At 32.1% G+C, this 27,907-nt stretch overlaps 1 protein-coding gene and 1 pseudogene across 1 annotated transcript; both read right to left on the bottom strand.

Moving 5' to 3' along the window:
- Positions 1-619: 619 nt before the first annotated feature.
- LOC107861817 lies at positions 620-6,161 on the bottom strand (annotated as a pseudogene).
- A 3,903-nt stretch (positions 6,162-10,064) lies between these two features.
- On the bottom strand, positions 10,065-12,354 carry LOC124898780. Its single transcript, XM_047412730.1, has 9 exons — positions 12,208-12,354; positions 12,036-12,118; positions 11,445-11,569; positions 11,061-11,119; positions 10,801-10,961; positions 10,605-10,725; positions 10,348-10,542; positions 10,210-10,251; positions 10,065-10,109 (listed from the first exon to the last, which is right to left on the bottom strand). Exons 1-9 carry the CDS (start codon positions 12,352-12,354, stop codon positions 10,065-10,067), a joined length of 978 nt encoding a protein of 325 aa, XP_047268686.1.
- Between the last annotated feature and the right edge of the window lie 15,553 nt (positions 12,355-27,907).

The raw sequence follows: 27,907 nt of genomic DNA, 5'->3' as shown, positions 1-27,907 counted from the left end.
AAGTAGAAGGTTCTCTTGACTGCAATTTAGTTATTTAATCATGTGTTAAGAAAAGTGGGAGTGTTAATTGCAAGGAGATGGAAATAAATAACTGAACAATATATAATCATTCTCTCTATTTTGCAGACGAACATCATTAAGATTCATTAGTTAGCAAATTAGGAGCTTCTATAACCACGACTGCAAAGTGTTGTTTGTTTTCTGGGTTGTGAAGCTTCATATTTGAGATGATATTCTACATCTCTTCACCAACACATTGTGTGTACCGACTCTCCAAATTTAAGATAAGCTCCTCTCTTTGCTCTTCCTTTCTTTATATGTACGTCTCTCTGAACTTCTGATTTCCTGAGATGTAGCACAAACTTTCTGATGTGTACTTTTCTACTCTATTTGATGATCTTTGTTTGTGTTTCTGAGTCCACCAAGGAAACATCTTTAGGTGATTGTTGGAGCTTTTAGGACCTCATAAGTGTTGTTTCTGCATTTCTCTATTAAAGACGTGCAAGTTTTAACAAATAACAGAAATTAAACACTCATACAATAAAGATTAATAACATATTACTTTAAAAGGGAAAGCAAAATATATCCAAGTAGATTACATGTAGAAGAAAATAGTTACCTATAAATTAGAGAAGACTTCTTTATACACTACATTTTTAGTTTTATTTGTTATTTTCTCATCTTCATTATAACATAAGATCTTCAACCCTTTTCTAGATGTTACTCGAGAAAGGGCAACATATAATTGTCCATGAGTAAACACAGGCTTCTTCAAAAATAATCCCACCCTACACAATGATTGACCTTGACTTTTATTGATGGTCATGGCAAAAGATATGATCACTGGAAACTGCCTTCGTTGGAATTTAAAAGGAATTCGTGAATCAGATTGAGTAAGTGACATTCTCGGAATAAAAACCTTATTGCCACATTCTTTTCCTTATAACACTTTTGCTTCAATTACTCGATTTTCAAGTCTTGTGATGATTAATCTTGTGCCATTGCACAAACCTACTGATTAATCTATATTTCTTAACAACATCACAGGAACACCTACCTTCAAAGTGATAGAGTGATTTGGAATACCTGAGCATTTAATACTAATTAGGAATTCAGGTGTATGCACATGTCCTAAAGATGTAAATGAATGATCAGACATGGAAACTGTATCGGAACTTAAATATGACTTCTCCTGTCCACTGTTGAGAGAAACCATATAATCATTCACCGATTCCACCATATGAAGAGTAGGTGCAAGAATTGCTCTTTCTTGAAGGTATTTCATATCAGTAATGTTCCAAATAATTGAAATATTTACTTTCTACAATTCCAAATATTGGATCATCACAATTATCTATGAGAATATCTTTAGGTATTTTTACTTTCTCAGTGCTATCCATGGAAAATTCCACCCTTCCATCACCTATTGCCAAAAGCCAATTAGAAAATTATTCTAACTCGGTAACATCTGCATCAAATCGACTATCTTGCAATCTCATATTCTTTGTCAGCTTTAGAATATGACAGTGCGTCCCCAAATAGGAATAATTTATTGTTGCATTAACAATATCTTGCCTAGTACCTTTAGTAATTACCAGTAAGATTTGTCTAAAATCCCCTCCAAAAAAACAATCGTCTTTCCTCCAAATGGTGGATCTAAGTTTGATGGATCTTTAAATCTTAGAATATATCTTAAATTTTTATCAAGAGCTTCAAAACAGTACCTATACATCATTGATGCCTCATCCCAAATGATTAATTTTGCCTTAACCATCAACGTAGCTAGTGGACTTCCTTGCTTAATGTTGCATGTTGAATCTTCAGTTATATTCAGAGGAATCACAAATCTTGAATGAGCTGTCCATACTCTTGGTAACAATAGAGATGCAATACCACTTGATGAAATATTTAGTACTATATCACCTTTAGAGCGTATGCCAGCCGACAATGTTTTCCAAATAAAAGTTTTGCCTATTCCTCTGTGACCATATAAAAAGAATAATCTCCCTTTGTCTTCGTTCATTGCAGCCATGATTTTATCATATGCATACTTCTGCTCAACTGTTAATTGCATTAATAGTTGTTGATATTCTTGTTCCAAATTACGTCTATTATAGCACAATTCCTCATTGATGAGTGTATTGGTATAATCAACTTCTTCATGACCATAACATGGTTTTGGAATTTTTGGAAATTCGTTAAAACTTTTTCCACAACTTTTTAAAATCTTGTCCAACTTTTGCAAGTAGCGATTTTTCAGTTCATCATCTGTTAGATCTGCTTATGAAGGTCAAAAATATTATAATAATAAAAAATAAAGCACATAATCATGTATATAAGTCAATTAAATAGTTTTATTTATATGAATTTTATGGATGTTTGCTAAAGTTTATTAATTTTTCGTAGAATACCATTATATATGATGGATAAGTAAACTACACAAATTACTATAAATTCGAAGTGAAATATGCATTTCTAGATATATGTTAAAATATATGATTCTAATATTATTAAAATAATTTATTATTAAGAAGCATGAAAACCCAATGAAATGAAGTAGTAATAAAGCTATTTCAGGTATTAATATGGATTTCTTGTTTAGTCTGTATAGCAATTAAATAAATATACTTGAATTACAAATAGAAACAATTTTAAAAGATTTTGTTATTATTCAATTATATTATTTGTACCTGGGTTATCCAGTAATGTTCTTTGTTCACAAAGGATATCTTCTAAAAGTAGTAGCCATGATGTTTGCCAAACAACTTTAGGTCGTGACATTTAATTAGCTATCAATAACATGACGAACAATTGTCAAAGATAAGATGGCGTTCCCCAAGTACTTGCCTCCTTTATAGCATCAATGTATTCTTTGTCGTCATCCAACAAACCAAGTGCATAACATGCATCTATAAAAGTAGCATGGTCATTGTTGTTGATTCTTCTAAGTTCTACATAGGAAATTGGCCCTTTAATTACATTCAATAACAACCTGAGATAATATATCTCCCCACTCCCTGGAGTAACAAAGAAGATCCTCCCAATAGAAAATGCAGAATTTTTTCTCCTTTCCCATTTTTTTTGAACTTCTGTCCCACCAAAGTTTAAGAGGGGATTTTGTGTAAGTCAAATCTCTTGCTTCCGGAAACTTCTTTTTAGCCTCAAACCAACTTGAAAATTGAGATTCCCTAACAGTTGATTTATTGGTAACATTTTCAATTGGATCCTCATCAGAAAAAAAGACACATTGTTCATCTTCAAGATGGAATGATAGTCTTTCCACTGGTGGTTCTCTATGGTGAATTAAAAATCAAAATATTCTCCAAGCAGCTTCACATGATGATATGTAGTGACAATCATAATACGTGTTGATTTCATCAACAGTTGATGAACCATCATCATGTGTATTTTGTGAAAAAACAGCAGTCACACGGTCATATTCTTTATTGATATACTTGAATAAATATTTAATAGATCTTGATTGGTTGCACCATTCCACGTTAAAGTGAGCACCATATGTTAGCAATAACTTGCGATTGGGTGGAACCACATATCTGCTATCCAAATGAATACCATTTTTCTCACTCGTTCTACAATTATTACTTCTTCTGTAAACAGGATACCCTTCTTCATCAACTATTGTTGTGTGAACAAACTTTTTAGGGAAGTGCTTTGTACATTTACCATTCTGCATGCACGGTGAAAATTTGCCAGTAGAACCACATGGGCCATGCATCATCATATTTTTCACAGCATCATAATAATGAGGATCATTAACTTTATCTGGTATTTCTACTGAAATTATTCGATCAATATCTGATGCACAAGAAAATTTATTGCTCTCATTAAGAAAAAGCAATATATGGGCATGAGGCAATCCTCTTTTTTGGAACTCAATGGTATATGTCACTGCATTATAAATCAAGTAAGTTTATTAGAAATAAATTGTTAGAATAATATATATATATATATATATATATAAAATGATTTATGAGTGTCCTAATGTATATTCAAATTAAATAGTAAATATGACAAACCTGCTTTTACTTTTCCAAATACTTGATTGACCTTTAAATTCTTTATCAAGTGATCCAATTTAATTTTAAATATCCTACTTAGAATATCTGGACGATCTTCAGTATTCAACCCCCTTCTTTCTACAAATCTAGCAATCTCTGGCCACTTAGGAATGCAAGTAAATGTAATAAAAAGGTCAGGATATCCAACCCATTTGCATATTGCCATAGCATCTTGATAATTCTAAAGCATATATCGTGCACCTCCCGTGAATCTTGATGGTAAAAATACTCTTTTACCTTGCGATGAAGGATCAGTGTCTCCATGTAAAATTGCATCTGATAGGACCTTATAAAACTCAACTCTAAATTGTTTTTTATGAGTCCGAATAAACTTCAGCCAAGAAGATTCTATCATTGTATAGGCATCAACTAAAAATTGCTGAAATAATCTTCTTGAAGCCGCAATGGTAGGAACTTCACCTTTTCTTTCTTGAATTTTATACAAAAAAAATTCACGCATACTAACACGTTGCCTTCCCTTATCACCTTAACTTAAAGGAATATCCTCTCTATACCCATCTTCACCATAAGGAAAAAGTAAAAGATATTGTAGGCCTAAGTGTGTAGCATTCAGTTCAATGATCCTTTCCAGCTGTCCAGATTATGTTTCTATAAAGATATCACGGTCAGATCTAGAAGCATTAATATATCCAACCACCAAAGCAGCTACTTCGGGTATTGTTGGTAGGTTTTATCTTCTACCATCAGTACTTTTTTTTCCTATTAGTTTCAACTTCACATTGGAGCAGTTATTTTCTTGGAATCTATCTCTCACCATTCTAAATGTCTTGGCCAACACATTATTGTCACCAAGCATTTGTTTTAGATCAGCAACAATTTCAACATAAAACTTATTAACATCCCATCCACGACTACAAAAGACATATTATATCAAAATTTTATCTTTTAAAAAAAGATATATTATATTAGTACGATCTTTAAAGTACTTTTTAATTTCATGAGATTATATAATGATGTTACAATACTTACCCGACTGCATTAATTCTATTTGAAACTTCATTTTCTGTATCATAAATATACAGCTGTGCAAATTTTGGAATAGATCCTTCAGGATGTATTAAACTACCAATTTGATGATAATTTTGTCCAAATAATATGAATGTTCTTGGCCCTCGTGTTTGATTGATTGAGGCATCCATCTTTCCTCCCATTGATGTAAATGAGAACATAGAGTTATATCTCCTTATTGTTTCTTAAAAAATGACTACATTTAGGACCTATAGTTAAAAAAATTGAATAATGAAGAAGGTTAATATAGGTAGACATGAATATGCTAATATTAAAATCAATGATTCTCTAACCTGATCCAAACAATAGTTGTTCCAAAATTTGAGGAGGCTTCTTGAGGTATGGAAGCTTTATTTTTCCTTGTTGATAGCACAACGTGAAAATTGTTTTTTTTTTATTTGTAATGCTTGTGTGTTCTTTCTTCATACCAAAAAATAGCTCCACAATATCCACATTCATATGTAGTATCTCCTCTATCCCAATATTCTATAATTGCAAGTATATATAGTTAAAGACATAACATTTTAGGTTTAAATGATCAAATTATTTTAATATTAAATGAAGAGTTTTTCAGAAGAACCTTCAATGCAAATGTCACCACATTCAATATCAACATCTATAGAAAGTGGTGGCAAAATCAATTAATATGTTTGAATTTTTGATATTTATCTATATTTATCAAGATAGTTTTATATCTAATTAGTAAGAGAAGTAAACAAAGTATGATTGTCATACCTGGATACTCTTCTTCTTCTTCATCTTCTAAGTTATGTTGAAGTTGTTCTATTATGTATATAAATTTATGATTGTATATAGATGTAAATGTAATAAACTTTTTGTAAATTAAAGATTGTTGATTCAAAAACTCTCTTCTAATATAATGTAATTTTTAAAGATAAATAAATATTTTTTAGGAACATACCTTGTATGACAGTGTTGTTTATTATTGCCTCGATTTCTAGTAAGAATGTACACTAATTAGCTGTCTGTGTATTGCAATGTATATTATTTTTAACTGATAACTCATGAGAACTTAAAATACTTACCTTCCATTATTGAAGTTTCATTTAAATCTGGCAGAAAATTATGTGTTTGTACATCTAGAAATTAAATAAAATATATTACTATATTATTTGCAAAATTATATTGAAGTAACCAAGTTTTAACTTAGGATCTAGTTCAAATGAAAAATTTAAAGAACTAATAAAGTTGTATTATCTTCAGGTAATACATTTAGATCAGGAAATATGTTGTAACCATGCATACCTATATAAGAAGAGTATTAGAAAGTAAGTTTTAAATTATATTAAATCAGCAATTTTGTCGCTCACCATTTGTTATATCAGCCAATGGTGCTTGTATTTCTTCACTCTCAGCAGAATGATTTCTGTACTTTGAGGATTCACCTTTTCATGTAGAAGAAATTTGTATGTTATTTTAGTTCATGCCTTAAGAAAAAATTAATTATTTCAAGCAATATTAAAATTATTTCTGATGATGCATATAAATTAGAGATGTGAGTGGTAATCAAAGATGATACCTTTATTAAAATTACTTTGTCTACGTCGTTTTTGATTCTGTATGTTGCATCTGCTTAGTGCTAAAATAGATTTATTTTTATTTTCCATATATAAGGACTTCAGAATTTTGATTTAATATGCAAATTTGAAAGATTTTAAAAGAAAGATGAAATGTGGTGATAATTTTGACAGAGGAACCATAAGTAATCTGAAATATCAACTGTTATTGACACTTTCAAAATAGTTTATTACTATGTAACTGGCATTTTTTAACTGTTAATGAATAAAGTTTGATTTTGCACTATCGGTACATTAGTTTCATAAGAGTTCACTTAGGATAATAACAATAAGTTTAATACAGTAATTAAAATTTATGAAAAAAATATAAGTAAATGAAAAAAAATAGCATGTCATTGTTCTTACATATGGTAATGTCTACATAGTTATAACGGTAATTATTTAGAATGGGCCTGGAATATATTACTTACACCGTTGCTAATATTACTGATGTATCCATATTACAATGACAAATATCTATGACAAAAAGCTTAGTAGTTGCTTAGTCCAAAGTAGAAAATATGGGAGTGGGTATAGCATCTTAGAGGTTGGTGTTTATTGAGGTTGCAATCAACAACATTTAATTATGGAAAATGACAATAGGATAATTTGAGATATTTTCAACTTCCAAGAATAGAGATGATAAGTTGAGTTTCAAAGTTGAACCTTTATCTATAGATAAATACCTTTTACTTGATCAGTAAAATTCAACCGACTGACTCTTATTATGGATGGTTATCGTCAATTATGAATCTTTTAGATAATCCTAGAGTTGCGGCTGACTATGGATGTAGTAACACTAAATGATTAGGAATGACTCCCCCCTCCCCCCCACATACGCACACCCCTTCCACACCTTCATATAGAAAATTAAAAAGAGAAGGAAAATGCATTGTTCTAATTTTCCTTTGATTTTCCTTGTGTCTGTGTTCACAATATTCTCTTTTCTAGGGTTCCACCAGTTGGATCATGTACATGGTATGCCTATTGCTCCTTCATCCTTGCTTGGGATGACAACCTACCTTCCACCCGAATAAATTGTGGCTCTGCATCCATATGTAATGTATCAACAGGGAATTCCTCCTTTACCATCCCATGCTCCTTAGTCTCATGTTGGACATTTTCACTCAGTACATATTTCTGCCAAATCAACAGGTAAAGTAGAAAATTTTGGTCTAGTTCTCCTTGTTACTTTTGCTTAGTAAAGGTTAATTGCTAATCTAGTGGTTTTCTAGGCTGCACCAGAGAGTTCACAGATTTCTAGTCACAATCAGTACTCCATGCAACCTCAGTCAACCTTACAAAGATTGAATTCTTAGTATGATCATGAAACAACTGTCAATGTACAAACTCTTCGTTCAGATTACAGTGATGTCAATGTAAACCAAGGAATTGAAATGCAAGATGCAGGGTTCCAGCTTCAAGTAAAGAGGGACAAGTTAAGCAATCGAATTTATTGCTTACAGTTACCTACAATTCTTCTCCTATTTTCTATTCCTAGATTTTTGATCCACTATACTTTTGTAGGAACTTCAATTTATGGATAAGAATTACCTCTCGTGTGTGCAGTGTGTGCAGACACAATAGTCTTTGCATCAGATTTCTTCTCAAGTCAATGGTGCTTTAAGATTGGATTTTCCTGGACATAATAATGAGACGGAGGTACTCCTCTGGAAGGGAAGATGTTCCTTTTTTTTTGGTTGCTACTTGTATTTGCATTTTTTTTAGGGAGTGGGTCGATAAATGATGTGAATAAGTAGATTTATGTTGAACAAATTTTCAATATTGCAGGTGAACAATGTCAACTCTTCAGCTAATAACATGTTAGAGTCTCAAGAGCTGCATATGGGAGAATTTAGTTCGAATGCTGATAAATCATCAGTCGAAGTTCCAAATAATGTGCATAATTCAACTGAGTCAATGACGGATACTGTGTCAGACACTTTTTTGACAGAAAGTTGTGTTGCTGAAGGACATAAGGCATTGATTGCTTGCATAGTCCACACAACTCCACCTGGAGGATTAGTTCTACGGTTAGTAATACTTGAATAGTGTGTAAGCGATTTTTGGATTCTGTCACTTCCTCCTCCTAGTCTATAGTCATTTTTTTATTTGGTCTATTGATTCCAGTTCCTAATGTGCCTCACAATCATTCCATCTATCATTTATCTCATATAGTAAATAACATAGTAATATTACTATTACGATTAATATTAATATTCTTGTACATTTTTGGTTGTGCTCCTGGCATATATGTTGTATGATCGAAATGACAGATGCTTACTTGTATAAATTTTTTCTCAGTGTTTGATGATTTTTGTCCAGGTATACAGACTGCCAAGTGAAAGGATTTACGCAACTTATTTTGGCGATAATTTTTTTGATGAAGTGAGGCGGGGACAGTGATAAGTATCATTTTTGCCTTGAAAAATAATTATTTTTTGTTGATAAAAGGAGAAAAAAAGTGGTAATCATAAATCAAGTGGAGAAGAGTATATATTGATAGAAACTTATGGGATTAGTGATAAGTATCATTTTTACATTGTAAAAATTAAGTATCCTTTTTTTTTGGTAAGATAATCAAGAAGTTATATCCATCATTTAAGTGGAGAAAGGTAAAGGATAGGTCCATTAATATTTGAGTTTTGAAATTCGAAATGACAGATTTTCCCATTAAAAAAAGGAAGGGAGCAAAAGAAATAACTCATACTGCTATAAGTTGTAATTGTCATATGAATTAAATACTATGACATATATTTTATTAGTTTGTCTTTATCATGTTCCTGAGCTAAAAATTTTCTTTTTCTTCAGGGTATTGTCTATGTTGTTGATAGTGAGTTCTCAAAACAACAATTCTACAATTCGGTATTTTGTTTCACTCTATTTGACTCGACTCTTGTTTCATGCTTTATGATCAGCTTGTTTTGTCTGATCTTACTGATGTTATTACGCTAAATTTCTACACACATCAATGTTGGACCTTATTTAGTTGCAATTTTAAAAGAAAAACTAATGCGGATGTATAAACTTTACAAATACATGTAAAACATAAAAATTAGATTCATACAGTAAATTAACTTATATTAAGCCACAATGTTAACATAAGAAATGAAAAACTTTGATATAATAGAGTCATGATTCTTAAAAGAAATAAAACAAAACACAAAACTAAAACTAATTCAGCATCATACCTAAATCTAGATTGCTAAAAATTTTTAAAATGTAGTTAAGTTTTTAAAGGAAAATCATCACGTCCACTTCTTTATGGATTTTTCTCCTTCTTAATAACCTTCTTGGCCTTGTTACTGGATAGTTGGTCAACATCATTAGTAACTTCTGATATAGGTCCTCCACTTTTTGGTTTGCCTCTTTTTGAAATTTATATCTTTTTAGGAGAGATTTTCTCATTATCATACACAAAATCCTAAGACAAAAAGGAGAAAGTAAAGATTTATTTACAAAATACATAAATATAGCAATATCCATTATCAATTTTTATTTTTAAATCATTGAAAGTTGAATACCTTCTTAGCATTTGAGCCTTCTTCAACATTGAAATGAAGTTCCTATTTTTATAAATAAAAAGGATTAGACACCTCTTTTAATGATAAAATTAACATTCTACTATAAATGACTCTTTTTGCTAGTAAAATCATACATACAGTGAAAACATCTTTTTTTAGTGACTTCTTGTATTGATTTATCAGTTCTTCGTTGTCATTGATCTTCATAACTCCATATACTCGATCACGTGATTCAATATTTTCTTCTTTAACATTCACTCTAAACATGATGATTCTATTAAGAAGAACATCCAACTCAATCGGATAGGAACACTCGTACGGAGAATCAAAAATCTAATATGATATTAATTTTATTAGTATTAGGATTCATAAAACAATGTTAAAAAATAATATACCTCTAACGAACAATCTTTTAATTCAGAAGCAGATTTTTCAATGAATGTGATTGCTTTGTTGTCCCAAAGCAATAAAGAGACGATCCCTGTATCATCCATAACCTTAATATGAACCCTATACCTGATAGCATTTTTGGTTTAAATATAAAATCTAGCTAAATTTTTTAGTGCTAAGCAAATAATATTAATCTCAAACCTGTGAGTAGCTGTTTGATAATCACGACCACATTTCTTGCAGTAAAATGTATTTTTGGCAACTTCTTCGACACTCTTATGGCACTTGATGCAATCTAGGTATGAACAATTATTTTTAAGTTTCAAATTCACTATTTTTGTAAGAATCCATAAATGCCCAACCTGTAAAAATGAAAACAATTGTGATAGAACAGTTTGTCATATATTGCATATAAGTAAGCTTGTTGAAATATAGTGTGAAATTAATATAGAGACTTTTACCTGCACAGAATCAAGCAATTCTTTAACATTTTTAAGTTGTACAGTTCCAGCAGCCAATTCTTCAGAAATAGAAAGACTATGTTGAGATATTGATTGACTTAGTATTTCAGGGGTAGCTTCGGACACAGTTCCTAATCTGCACTTTTTATATTAGTGATGCATGTAATTTTTATTTTAGTATGGACATAAAAGTAATATAGTATAAAACAAAAACCTTGATTTAAAATCATTAACTTGAGAAAGGTCAGGATTAATCAAAATCTTGGAGGAATTCCATGTATTCTGTGCAGAATATACCCCTATGAACTTAAACATAGTGTTAGACCAGTAACTTTTTTAAAACTGAATATGATATTTAAAGTGTAAGTTAGATTGTTGATATACCTTGAAATTTATGCGCTCTTATAAGCTGTATAACTACGATGACAGGTTCATCAATCAAATTGTGCAAGTGGGACATAATTTTATCAACAAACTTCCCCCAAAATGTTACTGTAATTGTCTTCCTTCTGCATTAATAACCATATATTAGAAATTAATATTGTAGAAAAATATTAAAAATTAGTAATTGAATCACAATCTTACTCATCATCTTCGATGACAACATTCAAAAATTGACTTGTTGTACCATTTCGGAGCTGATGAGTTTATTTTTCAGCATGACAAACAACTTGTCCGATGACATCTGCAAGATAGACATATTTATACAAAAAAAAAAATCAAATAGTGATGTTTTGGTTAAAAAAAATTATTAAGAGCAACGCAAAATTTTATTTACCAAATAGTTGAGTGTCATTAATGTCAATGTGATTTTTTAAATCATTAAATAATCTAAATTTAAAAATATTTAAACCAAAAGCTGGATCAGTTGTCTCAACAACAATTGTCTTTGGTGTAAACTCTAGCTTAAACTTATGTGCAATTGTTTTGTAATGAACATTATTAGGCTCAACAACAAAAGTATTTATAAGATACAATTCCATTTCTTTTATTGCATTTTTTTCTCCTCTAAAACGATGGACAACAGATCGTGAAATTGTTGCATGAATTTTTTCTCCCTACAAATAAATAAGTGAGAAATTAAAGTCAGGATGAATAATTCAGTATTGGTGTAGTAAATAGAAAATTATTGAATAATTTGAAATACCTTTTCATCTTGAAGCACTAACTCAATTGATAGAAGAAAATTTGGTTTGTCCCTTGGTGTAGCATGCCATATATGTACAACCCTTACTTTAAAGTTCCAATCCATTTTGTAATTTGAAATTTCACTAATATAATCAACTCTTGCCATGGTTTAGAAGCTGTGTTTTTAATTTAGAAAATTTGTATGTATTGGATTGTACTTATAGGAGAAGCTTTAACATTCAGCGTAGAAAGTTATTTTGCAGTTTGCAAGAAAAGAGGGAATGTGATTTATGAAAAATTAAAATTATATAAAAAGAAGTTACAAACTGTTAGAACAGTGTGGGAAATGTGAGTATGTGGGTATGAATGTCACTTTTTTGTAAAAATTCTGTAATCTTTTTAATTTTTAATGTATTTTTTAAAATTATTATTATAAATAATAAATAGGTGTTTTAATAGAAGAAAGTTTTAAACATTGAAAAAGAATGCTCTGTGAAATCTTACAGTTCACTTGAAAATGGGGAATGTGGTTTATTAAAAGATAAAATTGTATAAAAAGAATTTGACAAACTGTTAAAATAATGTAGGTTGGGTATGTCGGTAAGAATGTTATAGTTACTGTAAAAGCCCTGTAATATTTTTAAATTTTTAATGTGTTTTTTAAAATTATTATTATAAATAATAAATGGGTGATTGTGGGGGAGAAGTGTGTTGGTTTTTGTGATTGTGGGGGGAGAGTAGTAGGAAACGTGGATATATTTGTTTTGGAAGTTGTGTGGGCTTAGTAGAAAACGTGGGTGGGTATACGTGTGCCGTACATGTGATGTTTAAAACACATTATCTTCGTAATTTATTAATTTAATTTTTTAAAAAGAAATTATTTTAAATATTAAATAGTAGCTTTTTTTATTTCCACAATTAACTCCTCTAATGGATGTATTTACGCACTTGTATGAATTTCTGTAAAAAAAAGTCATGCTTATGAGATGACTATTAGGAATGTTAATATGAAACATGAATATAATTTGACTTTTCAATAACAGTTATGATTTATTAATTATTTATTTACATAAATAAATTTGTAATTACTTAATAAAGACTTTAACAATAATTGAAAAATGAAATTTAGTAATAAAATTTTGCAGAGATATGTTTTTTTTTTAAAATAATTAAAAAAATAAAAAACTAAAAATATTAAAAGGTAAAAAGTTAAACTACCTTTAAAATAGTGAATGCGATTCTCCTTTATTATAGGACTTGTGTCTAAAAAAATTAGTAATTAAAAAGTAAATGTGTTATTTCCGTGGCTTTGTGGGAGATTAATTAGGAACGTGGTTTTAAGATTACAAAAATAATAATAATAATTTAAAAATAATAACGTATTTTTAAATTTAATGGTCCTAACTATTTACTCTACTTTGTCTCCTGTAGGAAAAGTAGCATACATATTTAAGCTGTTGTATAGTAGTGTAATATTTCATTGGTTCTATCAAAAAAAAATGTATTTCATTACTGTAAAATTATTGCTTTGTTATTTTTTGTGTTATTATTGTGGAAAGTATTTCGTATTTCTCGCTGATATTTTGAAAAATCAGATGAAAAACTCATGGACCGGAGCTTGAATGTTTAGAATTTAACACATTCTATCAACATGGAAATGGAAAAGCAATGGAAGTTGCGTCGAATGAAGAAGTTTTACCTTGAAATTTTGTATTTTGAAGTTTTAGAGATAATTATTAAGTGAGAAAGTTTCTCTATTGTGACTTTGCTTACGAAACTCGTCCTTATATTTTGCTACTTATTATTAGACGTGGAAAGAAATGTAATTGTGAAACTACTCCTGAATTAGTAGATGTATTTTAATTTATTTATTTGTTATTATAATTTTTTATTTAATTTACTTGACAGCAATAGTTAGATTGATGAATTTACCCTTGTTTCTTGTGTTTGATGTATGAAATATAAATCGTATAAAATTTATTAAAATTATAAAAGGAGCAAATAGATAATCATGTAATAATGGAAAATAACTGCTGACTTTTAAAAAAAAGTACTGTAAAAAACAAATAACTCAACATTTATTAAAATTTTAAATTAATATAACTACTAACTAATTTAAAACTAATTTTAACTAATTTGTCTTAAAATTAATAAATGACATTGTTATAGAATGACACTTGACAACTTTTAGAGCAAGACATTCTTGCTATTTAGTATATATAGATAGAGTACAAAGTGAAATATTGAATAAATGTACATGTACAAAGCATCTCCACAATACAACATAGAGATAAGTCTAATCAATATAAGGGAAAGCTGAAATACTCTGAAACATCAGGAGCTCACCCCAAATTCCTGATCCATAGCTGCTCCACACAATGCACAAATCAATGGCGAGAACTCATCATATGGTCTGCAGGCTGTAGACATGTATTTTAAGTACCATACATATGGTACTCAGTAGGAGTCGATCGACTGAACTCCAAACATAATGTAAGTATAAATAACAAGTAAAGAAGGAATATAAACTACATGCAACTATCTAAGAAAACTAAACAGAATAATGCTAATTAATCAATAAGGATAAACTATCCTATTCGATGATATATTCATGGATTACATAAAAACAAAAAGTAAATGAAGGATATAAAGTAATAATACAAGGCCAAAGGATACATATACGATATGAATAGACAAAGAAAGAGAAGTATATTTGTATATATATTCATACATACATATAAGACTACCTTAAAAGTAATACCTGAAGGATCCAACCTAACATCTTGAGGAATCCTCAGCAAGTAGGAAAGTTAATACTAGCATAATAAGGGTCTCTATCCATAATGTCTAATCATGATAAACTATCAATAATGAAACTTCCTACAATGAAACTTCCACGAACAAACCATAAAAATCAATGAAAAATTAACCAACTACTAAGGACAAATAATAACCTAACTATGCCCTCATAAGACTATAAGGTTCAAACAATCACTCAACATGCAATCATAAGAGGATATATATATATATATATATACAATACCCTAAAATGCCAATAAATATAAAAACCAATTAATTATAATTGTGACAGGCAATGCATATGAATGAATGCAATGTAAACCAATAATAAACCATATCCAATACAAGTACCAAATGTACTAAGTGGATACACCTTCTTCAGCTCAATAACTCACAAATGCAGGACCTATGGCATTCATCCTTCCCCAGTACTATAGCTCACAGTCGAATGGACTCATAGAGGACTTGGGATATCCATATACACTGCCTTGTCAAAAACCATGACTTCTAATAACCATCATAATCTATTTACTCTATACAATATACAATTTATCTCTCTCTCTCAGTATATATATATATATATACATATACATATACATATATATAAGTATAATAAGCTCACAGAGTCAAACCATGACTAAAATGGTATAAATCTTTAAATCCATTATCTGAGATGGAACTCAATCCGCATAGTAGCATAGAAAAGATAAAAGTCTTTCATGACTGAAGTAAATTGTAATGGAAAAAAGTAGAATAGTAATCAACCATAATTAATCTCAATTTGGTTTATAACAACAACAACATACCCTGTGTATTTGCCACAATTTTATTTATCAGTCATGATTACATCTACATTATCCTACTTGTAGGACAAATCATAGCTCGAAGCTAAAAGAAATGAGATAATTTAGTGGAAAAATGGCATAAGTGCCAGAACATTAAGTAAAGGCATACAACCAACAAATCGTAGAATAATAATAAGATTGAAGATAAATAAGATAATAATAATATTCCATGACCTAGTAGTGTCAGTATAATATCTACTAAACAAAAAGAATACGATACTAAAATAGTCAAATATACACCAGTCTCGAAAGTAGCTCTAAGAAAAAAAAAGAGGGAAACAAGATCAAATTCGACTCTAAGAGCTCACTCTATCTCCGAAGTCTATCTTGCATAATTACAGCATCAAGTTTAACCACTAGTACTCAGATCTGCACAAAAAATTTATAGAAGTGTAGTTTGAGTACCAAAGCCATGGGTACTCACTGTACTAAATCATAGTATAATTATAACAAAAATGCAAGACAATTAAACTAGGTTGAAGGTAAGTGGGAAAACATTTAATAAGGCTCCAAATATTGTAAATAAATACCCAAAATAATAGTTTATTAAAGAAACATAGCCATTACTACAAAACTGCCCCCATAAGCCAGTAAGTAAGAAGAAGTAGATAACCAAATACAGGCCCTATAAGCTTGAGGATGCAATGAAGAGAAGAAATAATAAGAATTATACTAAATAATTGTATTTATAAACCATAAATGTGAATCCTTCCATACCAAATTCACCAAACTCGAACTGGTTCCATAACGACCACTCAATGTTGGACTTAAATTGAAACTCATATCCTTCTTTCTAGACTTGAAATTGAACTTAGTATCATCAATCACCAAATTAGAACCGAAACCAATATTACCTTCCAAGTATCAATCTAACAATAAGCACCATATGTTTGAACATCCTCAAATTCTAATATAAGTATATATACATAATTTAACATATCCATAGAATCTTTAAGGGGCTAATAGTACTCTAGGCTTAAAGTATGCTAGAGGGGCTGATGCCTCCCAAATTACACCTCCAAGAAAGTATAAAGCATTCACTTGTCAAATATAGAGCCAACTAGGTTGGGATCGATCTGATGAGGAATAGGTCAAAAATCTATCACGATATTGCTAATGTAATTTAAAATTGTTGAAAGTAAAAGGGGGGTTTTGTGAAAACAAAACTAATATAAACAATATTAGGTAATTAGGGTTGTTATCAATATGTGACGATCACTAGGATTGTGTTCCCCCTAACTTCATAACCTTGAAGACTTATCATGCTCGTCAAACTATCTTGGTGCCTTACATGTAAAATCTAACAAGATATGTGTCAAATAGCCATATCTCGACCTTAGTTAGGGTGAACTTCGCTTATCTCCTCCCAGATCTCAAAATGTCACATTACTAACCCTTGTTTTGGATCTCCGATTAACAAAATCCTCTTGGTCTCAAGTTAATTAAATGAGGGTTATCAACTTCAAATTGCTATTATGATCTTCTTTACCTAATTTCTACGTCTCTCTTGAGAAAGTATCAAATAAAGGTTAGTTTCTAATATTTGCAACCATTAAGAAAGCAAACAAATTGAAGGAAACCCTAATACATGAAAGAACACCAATTTAGAATGACTTTGCACTTTAATAGTTGTCCAATAATACCAAACTATAAAATTTTGTGGGTTATGTAGTTACCACCATGATGACCCCTAACTGGTGATGAATGACAAGCCTCAAGGATTCTCATTATCTGTATCTGAGAAACACATCTACGAATAAAACCATCCCAAAAATATTTTCTTACCTTATGCATAAACTACTTACACTGTTGGAATGAAAAAACATCCAAAATAAGATCACTTTCCAAAAAGTTGGCTAAAACAACAAACTAGGGAATTAAGTCTTCAGATGCTACTAGGACCTGCTCATCTGTAAAAGTATTATCTATACCTAGCTCATCCCTATCTTATGTATTACTTCCTCGTCAAGGTGAGATAATTGATCAGCAACCAAGTTCTAAGTGCCCTTTCAATCTTTCAACTCAAAATCAAATTCTTACAACAAAAGGATCCAACGTACCATTCTTGAATTTGTATCTTTCTTTGATATTTGATACTTCAATGTTGCATGATCAGTATGAACTATGACTTTGGTCCCTCTAAAATAGGACTGAAATTTTTCAAAGGAAAAAACACCTCAAGAATCACTTGTTCAGTGACTATATAGTTCTTTTGTGTGGGGTTTAATGCCTTGCTGGCATAATAGATTTGGTGAAGACTTTCTTATATATTTGGTGTAGGAAGTCTCCTAAGGCCATTCTACTAGCATCACACATAACCTCAAATGGTAAATATTATTTAGGGGACATAATAATGTGTAATACCCCATACTTTACTTAGCTTGAAAAGTTTCATAAGAATGTTAGAAGATTTCTTTGAAAGATGAATTCACTTTTCTACATGTGGTATTTTTAAGATTTTCACTTTGTTCATGTGATAAATTCAATAAGCTTTCCATCAATACCAAATTTGCCCAAATCGGACACCCGGGTAAAAAGTTAGAGCCTTTTTAGTGAGACAGTGTATCACCGAGCCTTCAACGTGTCATGGAGATAGCTTAAATGACAACTGTCAATTTCCAGTGTTTCTCCATGATAGTGGTGCATCGTGCCAAAATTGTATGTCACAGATAAGGTGGAAACGCAATAGCTCCACGTTACGCCACCGTGCAATTTCCCATTGGTCACTTTTCAGTGACTTGCCGAGATAGTGGCACGTCACGCCAAGGATGAAAACCAGAAAATTTTATCAGAAATTAAATACATGTCCTAGGGTTAAAAGGGCCAATTTCCCAAGCCATAAGCCTTCTAACACGATATTTGGCCATAATTCAGCAACTTATACTCAATTACTCTAAAAAACTCTCAAGAACAAGCCTTAGAGTTTTCATAGAAAGTTCAATTCCAAGGGAATTCACCATCAAATTTCAAGAATCTCTCTGTCAACCTTCGTAAAATTACAAGATAAGGTATGTATAGTGTTTATTCATGGACCCCTTTCGTCCATGAAGTCCAAGAATCCCTTTTCTAAATTCTAGATTATGGATTTCTTTACGAATTCATGATTGGATTTCCCTTGTTCATGTTGATAATGACTAATTGTATTCTAATCCATGTTTGGTGATAAATTGCATGTGTAATTGATTAGTAATGATGTAATTGATTAGTAATGATGTAGATTCATGTAAACCTAGGATTAAAACCCTAGGATGATGAAATTAGAGATGAATCATGATGATTAATTGTTGTATAATGTTGTCTACATGTACTATGCCTACCATGTGTTTGATTAAATGCCCAGATAAAGGAACAATGCCCAACAAGTATGATATCATGAAATCCCCATGTATGTAGAAGCTTATGCATATCACATGTCTGATGAAGTGCTTCAATATATGAATTATTAATTGTGTTATTGGTCATGTGTTCAAGTAATCCATGCTGTGTCAGTTTCTTCTCATCGAGTCCTGGAGGTACTTGTACCCGAACATTTAGCTGTGTACCTAGAGCCATGTCATGTTTTCACGATTTCCTCAGTTAAGCTATGATCCATAGAACTCAATCAGTCATGTGACTCAGGAAATCTCAGTAATTTTAGTAGCTCAGTAATCTAGTAACTTCAGTATTCTCAATTAGTCCTCAGAACTCAGTACATTCCATCAGTCAACTGAACTCAGTAAATTCAATTTAGGTCCACTAAACAATACCATTAGAATCAACTCAGTTCAGTTAATCAATTCAGTGTCTTTCAGATGGGTGTAGGATTCAGCACCGAGCGAGCCTAGGGATAGGGACTCACCCACTAGATAGGAATGATATCTCTATAAGAAATCCCTAAGTTCTAGAACTACGTAGCCAGTGTAAGAACAAGATTTCACCCATTAGATAGGACTGACTTACTCAGGGATCACCCGTTAGCATATTTAAATATATAAGACTGATCCCAGGGGTCACTCGCTAAATTAGGACTGACTCAACAGCAGTTGACTCCACAACAGTTGTCTTTACCAGTGGCATGGTACTGACACCCTTCCAATGGGGGTTACAGGTTAGACCCCAGTTAGCTTAGTATGGGGCATGTCAGTTAGATGAGTACATCCTACATTTTCAGTTACAGAATTAGGACTGCCAAATACAGTCAATTTATATCAATAATATAGATTTAGGACTGTCAGATACAGTCAATTTTTATCATTATAAATAGATTATGGGATCACCCATTAGATAGGGCTTATCTCAACTATGGTCAATCAGTAGCAGAATAATCAGATTCAGAGATCACCCGCTAGGTAGGACTGAACTCAGACTAAGTCAAATCATCTTTACTATTATCAGTATACTCAGAGATCACCCACTGATAGGACTGATCTCAGATTCAGTTGCTTAGATACAGTATGGAACTCAGCTAGTTCTATCAGATTTAGGACTGTTAGATACAGTCACTCATGTTATTAGTTATATCAGTTATCAGAATTTATGTTATCAGTATTCATCTTTAGGACTGTTAGACACAGTCAACCAGACCAGTTCTTCATAATCAAAACTGTCAGAAATAGTTATTCATGTATCAGTAACATAGTATCAGTCCCTCAGATATCAGTAATTCCATGCTATTAGTAAACTCAGTAGTTAGAACATAGTATTCAGTCCTATCACGATGTCAGTTACAGTTACGTATGCATGCATGTATTCTCACGTTCATGTTAGTCAGTCAGTTATTATTGTTCATGTATGTGAACCCCATATATTTAGCCTACCTCACTTGTATACCATTACATTCAAAGTACTGATGCATTCGCACTATGGTGTCTTATACCATAGGTTTAGAGGCACGAGTTCCAGATTAGCAGTAGATTCTAGTCTCAGCAGACAAAGTTAGAAGTGAGTCCTCATTTTTCGAGGAAATAATGATTTCATTAATATTTTAGTTCTCAGTTTATTTCAATAGTTGGAGTTAGTTGGGAACTTGTCCCATCAACTCTTTATTCAGATTGTTTAGAGGCTTTCAGACTATTGCATGTCAGATAGGTATTTCTGATTTGTCTTGGTATTGTTATACCATTTTTCAGACATTTTTTTATCAGATATTTATTCAGTTTGAACCTTATGGCCTTTCAGTTCATGTTTCTGCATTTATGATATTATCATTATTATTCAGCACTCAGTTACAGATATCATTCATTGGTTAGCTTGTGGTCCTTCGGGTTTATGAGTACCTTGTAGCATTCTACGTACCATATTTGGGGCGTTACATAATGAGAGCTAAAATCAATCGCCCCTTAAGGTACTCAAAGGCCTTGAAATATGTATCATCAAATACAATTTTTACCTTTTTCTCTAAAAGCTTACATAAAGGATTAAAAATTTTAGAAAAGTCCATGATGAACCTCCTATTAAAGCCATCATGATCCAAAAATCTTCGAATACCTTTAACTGAGACCAAAGGAGGAAATTTTTCAATCATCTCTAGCTTCGCTCTATCTACCTCAATACCCTACTTTGAGATTTTGTGATCGAGAACAATAACTTTCTTTCCCATAAAATGGAACTTCTCTAAATTCAATAGCAGATTGCACTCCTTACATCTGTATAGTGAATTGGCCTGATTGGATAGGAAATCACCAAATGAGTCCCTAACTACCGACTCAGAAAATATCGATATAATACAATGCTGAAAATTGGCAATAGAATTACATAGTCTGAACGATATCCTCTTGAATGCTAAAGTACCATATGGGAAGTAAAAGTAGTCTTTTACTGGTTTTCGAGAGAAATATAAATATGATTGTATCCCAAGTACCCATCAAGAAAATAATACCAATCCTACCTAAAAGTCTGTCTAGTATCTGAACCATGAACGACATAGAAAAATGGTCCTTTTGAGTCCATGTGTTCAACTTTCTATAACCCATGTATATTCTCCATTAAGTAATCGATCTGATGGAAACAAATTCATTCTTCCCATTTGGGACCACAATGATCCCACCCTTCTTATGTATATATTGAATTGGACTGACCCACTTGTAGGACGTAATTGGGTAAACCACTCTAACAGCTAACAACTTAATGATATCTTTCTTTACTACGTCCTACATAAGAGGATTAAGCCAATACTGGTGTTCTATGCTTGTTATATACTCTGATTAAAGTTGTATTTTATGAGTATAAATACAGGTTGGAATCCTTACAATGTATGCAATAGTCCATTCGATAGCTTTCTTGAACCTCTAAACACTGAGATCAATGCTTCAACCTGTGTCTCAATAAATTAATAGTAATAATAACCTATAAGGTATTTTCTATCCCTCAAAAGTACAAAATACAAGTGTGAGGGAGGGCATTCACTTCTAAGATCGGTGGCTCCTAAATAGAAGGTCGAGCTGGAGGAGTGGTTCCATTCCTCAAATCAAGATATAGCTTCTTTAGAACATAATTATAAGAACATCTACCATACTCATCATACTCATCAATGCCATCGTTGTTAAAATTCATAATAACCAATGCTAATACCTTAACACTAGTCTCTCTTCAATCGACAAAGTAACAACATCATCATTAATAGTATTGATCATAGAAACTGCTTTTTTATATTTTGGTTGCCACATAGACTGACATGCATTAAAAGTAACTCACTCTTCATTAAGTCTAGACTTTATTTGCCATATCTCTATGTCGACCAAGGCCCATCCCATAGAAAGAAAATGCCTTTCCAAGATCATAGGGACTTCAAAACCCACCTTATAGTCAAGGAGCACAAAGTCAACTTGAAAAACAAAGGATGCAATCTTTACCAAAACATCACACAATATACTAACTGACTTCTTCATAGTCCGATTAGCCATCAAAAACTTCATGGATGGAGTTTGGGTGCTTCCAACCCTAACAACTTATACACTACCAGGGACATCAGATTGATACTAGTTCTCAAATCACATAAAGTTTGACAGAAGTTAAAGGACCTAATAGTACATAGAATAGTAAATTCTTCAGGTTCCTCTTTCTTCTCAACCAACAATCGGGAAGCAACGATAGTGTAATGGTGCACATTATCAGTAGGCTCAAAACTTACTGTTTACTTCTTAGTAATTGAATTCTTCATGAACTTAGTGTGGCCATGCATTTTCTTCAATGCTTCTACAAAAGGAATATTAACAGACAGTTCCTTCAACACTGACAAGAACTTCTGATATATCCTTTTCTTTTTTTGTCTTTAATATCTGAGGAAAAGACAAAGGATGTCGTGGAATGGGCTTTAGTAAAAACTCAAAATCCTTCCCATTACCTCTGTCCCTTATAAATCATTTATCAACACCCGCCAATTTTTGTAATGACTCACCATTAGACAACTATTTTTCATATTCTACTTTGGGTGCCTTATCTGCATCAACAAATTCATCCCCAGCTTCATCAACTATAGGCAGGGGAGGATCAATGCTTACCTTACCACTATGAGTGGTGATGGCCAAATATTAACTATTATTCTTAGGATTCTGCATAGTATTATTTGGAAGAGTGCTAGATTGATGCTTATTCAAGGTCGCCGACATCTGACAAAATTATTGCTCAAGTTATTTGATCACAATAGCATACGATACCATTTTTTGGGTCAACTTTCTTGACTTTTTGAACCTTAATCAGCTTAGTGAGAAATGCCTCCATCCTTGACTTAGTGTCACAGTTCCTTGATAGAACATATGCACCACTCTTTTTCTTATAGTCATCCTTATGCCCGCAGTCACCATCTCTCTCTATGCTTCGATTCCTATATCTATCCCTATAGTAGTTTCTACCTTGGTTCCCTTGCATTGAGATCTAATTTTCTTAAGAAGATGGTTGATCTTTGGATTGGAACCCAGCTAACTCTCTATCCAGATTCTTTTACTCTTCATCCACATCAGAATCATATAATCTAGTATCTTCACCTTGTGCGTACAAAATATTTATCTTCTCAAAATTTATAAATGTAAACTGCAATAACCCTATCTCCATCCTTAGTTGTACAATCTCTAAGCCGCTGAATCATCTGTAACTCTAGGATTATTGGAATCACCAATAGCGCAAGTGTTGACACCTCTTTGTGCTTCCAAAATATACCACCCTCGATCTGTAAGTAAGATTCGATCTAAGATTTTTGATGCTATATCTCGACGCGACATTATGAATGCTCTGCCAATGACGGTATCTGCCATATTTTTTTTAACGAGCATTCAGGGCATGATAGAAATTATCCAGTAGATTTCTCCCTAAAATCCTGTGATTAGGAACCATCATCAACTTTAAATTAAATAGAAACCATGACTTATACATTGGTTTAGAATGCAACAGTCTTAAAATATAGATCTTATCCTTTAATTGCAGCATTTTGGATGGAGGCAATAAATGGTCTAAGAACTGCTTTCACAACTCGTTCTAAGTTGTAATGGACCCATGAGGTAGTTCCCCTAACCATAATGTCACCTGACTTGTTAGAGATAATAGGAGCAACCTTGATCTCAGAGATTCTTGACTCACCCCAGGTATATTATATGAATTGCAAATTCCAAAAAAAATTGTGATGTGCATGTTTGTGACATCAATTGGCAAACGCGGAAACACACCTTATAATTTAGCAGCTAAATTATAGCACTTGTGATATCAAACTTTGACCCTTGCGGAAACTCTGGAGGAATGATATGTCCAGTCTCTATGGGATCAATATACCCCCTTTCTTTATATGGATCTTGTTATACTAGCAAATATTGAAAAGCTAGGGGCACTATCTCTTCTACCTCTGTCAAGCTATACTCAATGATCAGCTTCTTGTCTTTCTCTCACCTATAGAACTATACGTTGGAAAGCCTTATTTCCCTCCTTCAATTTGCTTTTACTAATACCCACTAGTAGTTCGTTTGGTTTTCTCATAAACACTATGCAGAGGTAGGGGAGGTACATCATATGGATTATATTGAAGCCCCTTATAATGAGATTCATGATCATGTTCCTACATCCTACGATTCTGTTAGAGGCTTATTTTTGGCTATGGATCAAATGGGATTAAGGTATTGCCTTGACTTCTAGTACTGGGCATACATGGGCATACATCCCAAGAAGAATAAAAAAGTAAAACCCAACAACCTTAACTACTTTAATCAATAAATTTGCAACTGCATTCCTAGGAAACAATGACAAAATTTGATGTCATCCAAACTATACCCTCTAAGAAGATACAATGTGCTTGTTGTAAAATTATAGTAACCCAACTAGGTTGGGGTTAATACCACAAGGAATAGGCCAAATCTATCGTACAAACTTATTGAAGTATCTAGAAGTGAAGAACGGTAAATAGAGGGAATTTTTAGTAAATAGTAAAGAGTTACAAGTTTTAATTGCATTTAGTTGTAGTCAATATGAGATGAATAATAGGATTGGTTTCCCCCTAGATTCCAAACTTTGTAGGTTTAGCACGCTCAATCCAACTATCTCACTACCATACATGCAGAACGTGATAAGATAGGTATCACCAACCGTCTGGTGAATGCCTAGGTAAATAGCTCTTCACCTTGTGAGTCTCAAAGTGTCGCCTTTCAATCCCTTCTCTTTGATCCCAGTTTAACTATCACTTTATGAGTATCAAGTTAAATATACGAGGGTTGATAGCCCTAAATCACTATTATAATCTTCTTTTACTAATATTGAACTCTCTTGTGCAGATGATCACGAATACAGGCTAGTCCTTAAATTTTGCAGTAGTTAAGGAAGTAAACAATCCGAAGAAGATCACAATTCATGAGTAAACAATGATCTTGAAGAACCTTACACTTCCCCTACTTAGGTATTACACTAGGGTTCCACAACCCTAGATAAGGGGTTTAGTTGCCCAATGTTTTAAGAAACGCAAAGGAATTCAATATAGAAATCATAGAAATAATCTCACAACAATGGAAAAATAAAATCCAAAGCCTCAAATTAATTAATCAACCAAAAATTAAGAACACAAAGATTCCAAGATCAAAAGTCAATCTAGAAATCAATATATGTTTTTGAATTATATGAGTGCGTAAATTGACTAAGAACATCAAAAGAGTATTTATAGGTTACATAAAACCCCTTGAAATCTAAACCAAAATATAGGGAAAACTAAGTTGATAGCCACTTGCGGACCTATTTACTGGTAGTAAGTGGCACCTACGCCACGTAGGTGGCCATTGTAAGTGCCAAGTTTCTCAAATCTGTAGTAAATCCACATGTAAAGGAACCTATGGATGTATGTGTTACTTTCGCCTCTCAGTTGGTATCATCGTTTGTATCTAATAAAAGCTTTAGGATTCATATTCTCATGACTTTACACTCTGACACACACGATGGTACCTATGACACCATAAATAGTACTTACGTTCCATAAGTTACTTTTTGTCAATATCAAGAACACTATTATTTTCTAGAGTCACAAAATTCACCATCTCTGACACCCACGTCGTCAGCCACGACATCATAGATTGTCTCATAGATTTGATTTTTGGAAGTCTTCACTTCTTTTACTTCTGTTGAGCTCCAAAACCTAGTTTTTTTCAAAATAGATACAAAACACATCATATCTACTAAAACATACCTAAGTACTTGCATGTATTCTTTTTTTAAGCATCGAAAGTGCCATGAAACCATGACATATCAGGGCCCTTCTTCTTATCTACTAAAGACTGAGAAGCAGTAACAATATAATGGTACATATTATCATCAAGCTCAAAAGTCATCCTATATTTCTTAATAAACAATTTTTTTATGAATTTATCATAGCCTAACATCTGCTCTAATACTTCCATAGTACGAATATTAATAGCCAGTTCTTTCAACATCGACATGAATTTTTGATAGATTTCTTCCTCTTTCTTCGTATTCAATCTCAGTGAAAAAGGTGAGCGAAGTAATGGAATGTTCTAGAATACATGATTGAATTTCTTCCCTTTTCCTTTATCCTTCTCAACTCTTTTATAAACACCCATCAACTTTTAGACTGACTTATCACTAGTCACTAATTTTCCAGATTACACTTTATGTGCATCATAAATATCAACAACATTATCCCAAACCTCATCAACTACAGGCCTAGAAAGATCATGGTAGCCTTACCACTCTGAGTGGTAATAGACTAGTAGTGATTGTCATTCTTTGGATTCAGCAAAATATTACTCAGAAGAGTGGTCAATTGACGTTGATTCAAGGTTGCCAATATCTAACCAAATTGCTTCTCAAATTATATGATCTCAGTAGCATGTGACTCTATTTTATATCTTAAAATTGAAATATCTATCTTAATCTTCTTAAGGCAACTCTCTTGATTTTCGGAAACCTTAAGCAATGCCTCCATCCTTGACTTAGTGCCATGGTTCCTTTGTGGAACATATGCACCACTCTTCTCCTTATAATCATCCTTATGCCTTCAGTCACCATCTCTTTCTCTACTCCAATCCCAAGATCTATCCCATAATAGTTGACCTTAGTTCCCTTACCTCAAGTTCGGAATGTCTTGAGCAGACCCTTTGCCTTTGGCTAAGAAACCCGGTAACTCTCTATAGATACATTATTTTTCCTTTAATATGAGAGTCAATATATGTGTTTTACCTTGTGCGCCCATGATATTTACCTTTTAAAAATTCATAGTTGTAAATAGCTTAGTTAATAGGCCAATCTCTATACTATGCTGCACCACTTCTTGTGCCACAATATCATCTATAATTCTTTGCTTGCTGGAAGCCCTAATATCATAAGTGTCCACGCCTTTTTCTACCTCATGAGTATGTAATCTGTAATACCCCATATTTTTCTAGCATAATATAAGTCCTAATACATGTGTATTAGTATACAAAATTTTCAAAACTCTCATTATTTTTTAGTTTAGAGCCTTCCATTGCATAGGAGATTCAATTAGCTTTCCAATGATATAAAATTTATCCTAATATGATAACCAGGTAAGAAGTTACCCCATTATTTTAACCCATAGCGCATCGCGGAGAAAGTTTAAATGACAATTGTTAATTTATAGTATGACTCTGCAATCAT

This window comes from Capsicum annuum, chromosome 1, assembly GCF_002878395.1.
Source record: "Capsicum annuum cultivar UCD-10X-F1 chromosome 1, UCD10Xv1.1, whole genome shotgun sequence".
Taxonomy (NCBI): Eukaryota; Viridiplantae; Streptophyta; class Magnoliopsida; order Solanales; family Solanaceae; genus Capsicum; species Capsicum annuum.
Note: the sequence above shows the minus strand (reverse complement) of the source record. Positions and strands in the feature narration are given on the sequence as shown.